A 4,042-nucleotide genomic window follows, 5' to 3' on the forward strand; every position below is an offset into this window, starting at 1 on the left:
AAATTGCAATCGTTATCATTCATGTTTTTTTTGTTCCTTGGGGTCATCTACATGAGATCCTAAAAATCTATTTTCACCATATTTGGTAGAACATATGTTTTTCAGGGTCGAAATGCATGTAATAAGTTTTGATGATGAGTCGATGTGTTGCAGGTGCTTTGAACCAGACCCGGAGCTACGAGCTACAGCCACCCAGCTACTGGTCCATCCGTTCATCAGTCTGTAAGGATCAAACTGAAAAACTTACGATTTTTTACGACTTGAAAATTAATGTGTTTCACATTGTGACGCCGAGAAAATAATACTGGCGATTGTGGCGGCCAGCCAATATTGGATCACGGCGTTCACGTTGTCTCAGCTGTGATCATAGTGTTATCCCATTCATTCATGCGCGCAATAAATCATACAAAAAATGGCGCCCGCCTGCTGCAAGAAAAGAAAAGCCTATACTATTTCATGAATCACAGGTCGGCAGGTCTGCATTATGCCAACGTCATACAGACGTCTCTAGCTTCTATTCCATTCAGTTGCTCCACTTGCTCCAACCTCCTGTCTTTATGCAGCTATCCATGTTTCCTGCTTGCTCCCACAGCCATCTGTTCCTCTACCATCTCGCCTACTGTCCCTCCTGCTCGCCACACGCATCTGTTCTCATACCATCTGCCTAACGTTCCCCTGCTCCTCACTTCCTTCTATCATACTAGGCATTTTCACAACCATACTCTATCTCTTATGAAAGTGCTTCGATCGCACAGAAACATAATTTCTCATGCTAATAAATTTGCCCGTTTTTAGAGTGTCCTTATTTAACCTCCCTTATTTATCTTTTTTGTCCGCTTGCTGTAGCAAAAGCTCCAGCTGGTTTCCGTCTCTTCTTACCTCCATCCCACCTCGCAGCCTTCTTCCTCACAGCCACACCCCCTCACCACCCCTCCCTCACACCCTCCCTCACACTCTCCCTCTCTTCCACCCATCGCCTCACACCCCTCTTCTGCACCTCATTTTCCTTTCCTAACTGTTCCACGCATCCTTCCATTTTCTCTTCATCCTCTCCTAGTTCCTAACATTCTTCCTCTTGCTTCCCTCCTGCTCATGTCCTTGCCTCTTGCCTTTCCATGCTTTTCAACCACCTTCACGGTCACCTCTCCATGCACACCCCGTCGCACAGTGTGGAGTTCCCATGCCTTATTGTTTTCCTCATTTCATTTGCAGGCCAGCGTCACCGTAGGCAAGGGGAATCGCCAAAACTGCAGATCCCTTTGGCACGGGGAGTATGCCGCTAGCATACATCTGTGAGTGTTCACTTGTTCTACAACGCAGTGTCGTTCCGCGGACCGTCCTGCCCTCAGAGTGCTCAATTTGCTTTTATAAGTGATACTCGAAGTCCAGCTGTGTGTTTAGGTCATAGAAACAGGGGATAAAATGGCGCTCCGCGGCGGCGCTAACGGACAAGTACACGATTACTGTAAACACCGTGCGTTTTTCGTTTTTGCATTAACACAAACATTGGCAAATATACCCATTATACCACAAATCATATTTGTAAATGTTCTGTAAACAGAAACGGCACCTGTGATTGTGCAAGTACGAGGTGTAGTGATCGAGAATTATAGATCAAAAAACCCTAGACAGTCCACTATGTTATATATAGCAACTTATCAACCCCTGTTATCTGATCTTCAATATGGCGGAGGGACTTTCCGATATAGCTTTACACTGACTCTGATGCATAGCATCCGCTTAAGCACTCGGCCGCACCACGGGTGAGTAATTTTACTCAAGTAAGAGATGAATGCATCATACAAATTTACTCACGTGTGGCAGGCGGCATTTCCGGCTGAGTATTTTGACCAATGTGTAAAAAAAAATACCGCGTGGTGGCGGCGGATTTCGTTGAGTATTCTTGACGCATGCGATCATTTTACTTGAGTAAAATTTACTGCAGCTTATTGTGGAGCGCCGCTTTAGGTTGTCCATAGTGCCTGTAGACTGTTGCACCATGTCCATGATGGATGGGCTGAAGTCATTTGACACACCTTGGCTGCTGTCCCCCACACCATAGTCTAACATACATACGCCTACACACGACCTGGCAGTGGTCACTGAGACGCTTAAAGTGTCACGTCACCGTAAACACAGTAACAGTAAAAAAAAATGAGTCCAACTTTTTTCAGCAAAATCGTATAGTGTTCTGGTTCATTTTTTTTTATGGTTAATTGCTGCATTATAACGCTTTTTTATTTTGGTATTCCGTTTGACTGTGGAACATCAACTCGTTGACTGTACATAGTGCCCAATAGCAAGCATTTAATGTCGTAATAATTATATCGAAATCGCCCAGGTTTTTTGGATTTTTAACCAAGTTACGAGAAACAATCCTTATCAGGTGTAGAATTTTGAGGATACATTTAGTCCGTTAGTACTTAATTTTTCAATGCAACAAAAAAGGCAACGGCAAATTTTACAATAACACCATATGAAAATTTTCCGTGACGTAGTCAATGTTAAACGATCTAATGTACAGAATCTAACGCTCAAGGGCGCCTGTGATTTAAGCTGGGTTTACACTACCACTTTATCGTTGGCGAATTGACGAAGTTGGACGCAACTTACCCAATCGCGCAACTCCGAGTTGGCGAAATAGAACGTGTTCTATATCCCAACTAAGTTGCTATCGATCGTTGGTTTGCGCAAAGCTCTTTGCGGCGCTTAGCACTGCGATTGTCTCGGTTGTATAGTTGGGAAGGATGGTCCAATTCACCCAATTCGCCAAACACACAAAGTCGGTAGTGTAAACACAGTGGCTGTAGCTGAAGGATTTTTTCAGTGGGGGGGCACTGGGGGGGCCTTACAACTTTTCGGGGGGGGACACAATATACAACTTTTTTTTATTATATGTTTAAAGGAATTGTTTTGATTATTTTTTTTTTATAAACATGATTTTCAGTGGGCGGGGGGCCACCTGAGCGGCACAGAAAATTGTGGCCGCCCGACCAGGCCCCCTAGCTACGGGCTGTGTAAACACCGCCTCTCAGGGTACCGAGTAGGTAGGTAGGTGAAAAATCTTTTTTATTTTGTTTTGACAAGATGTGTGTATGTATATTGTATATTCTTTTTTGTGTATATGTTTTTGCGGAACGAATTTGATTTATTTTTTTGGCAAAACGAAATCATTATTGTTTTGTTTTAACCGGCCAATAAAATGTGTCGAGTAGCGGCGTTTTGGCGAGTCGGTCGGTAAAGGGGAAACAAGCAATATTTTATCTTAGGCCTTGTCACTACGCACGCGTATGCCACCTCATAGCAGCAGTTCTCTGGCTTACCGTGATCGGTCCTGAGTAGAGGTCGGAGTCAAGGTCAGTGATGCAGTTCTCATTATCTGCGGTCAGTTCCAACATGAGGTCATAGAACCTGTAACCGGCAACAATACAGGGCATCAGCAACAAGAGCAATCAGACAGAGATAGCAAACCTCCGCCACAGCGTAACAGTTAGTGATGTCACGATCATCGATTATACTCGATCATCGGTTGAACAGTGGCTCGAACCAAGCGCTTAGTGATGTCACGATCATCGATTATACTCGATCATCGGTTGAACAGTGGCTCGAACCCAGCGCTTGGTTATCAAAATTCATAATCGATTTCATCAGAAAAAAAAAAAAAAAAAATCGAAATAAATGTAAAACTTGAACAAGAAAACTTGGAAAACTGATGAGAATCAGAGATATCATCGCTATTTTAGTTCGGGAATCACCCGACATTCGCCGCAGTTACTTCCTGTTGAGGGGCTAAAGCCTAGGACACACTAGGGATTTTATACGCTGGCTAAACAAGCACGTGTATACATGCACACACGTACATGCACACGATGTTACGCACACGCAGGCATTCAACACTCCGAGTAACCGAATGTAACCGATCATCGGTTACTTGGGTCCAACCGATGATCGATTACGAAATTACAACCGATTGACAACACTAGTAACAGTCCACCAATCTTTCTGGGGGGAACCCGGGGCAAAGCGGAACCCGGGGCAAAGC

The 4,042-nt window shown here is 44.2% G+C and overlaps 1 protein-coding gene across 1 annotated transcript in view; it reads right to left on the reverse strand.

Moving 5' to 3' along the window:
• Positions 1-3,323: 3,323 nt before the first annotated feature.
• LOC106817818 (mitogen-activated protein kinase kinase kinase 5-like) overlaps positions 3,324-4,042 on the reverse strand; it is a gene marked incomplete at its 3' end in the record, with an annotated part of 32,404 nt that continues 31,685 nt past the window's right edge. The window contains exon 13 of the mRNA XM_014822519.1: positions 3,324-3,379. Within this exon, the coding sequence (XP_014678005.1) occupies positions 3,324-3,379 (56 nt within the window). The remainder of the gene's footprint in view (positions 3,380-4,042) is intronic.

This window comes from Priapulus caudatus, unplaced genomic scaffold, assembly GCF_000485595.1.
Source record: "Priapulus caudatus unplaced genomic scaffold, Priapulus_caudatus-5.0.1 Scaffold1878, whole genome shotgun sequence".
Lineage (NCBI taxonomy): Eukaryota > Metazoa > Priapulida > Priapulimorpha > Priapulimorphida > Priapulidae > Priapulus > Priapulus caudatus.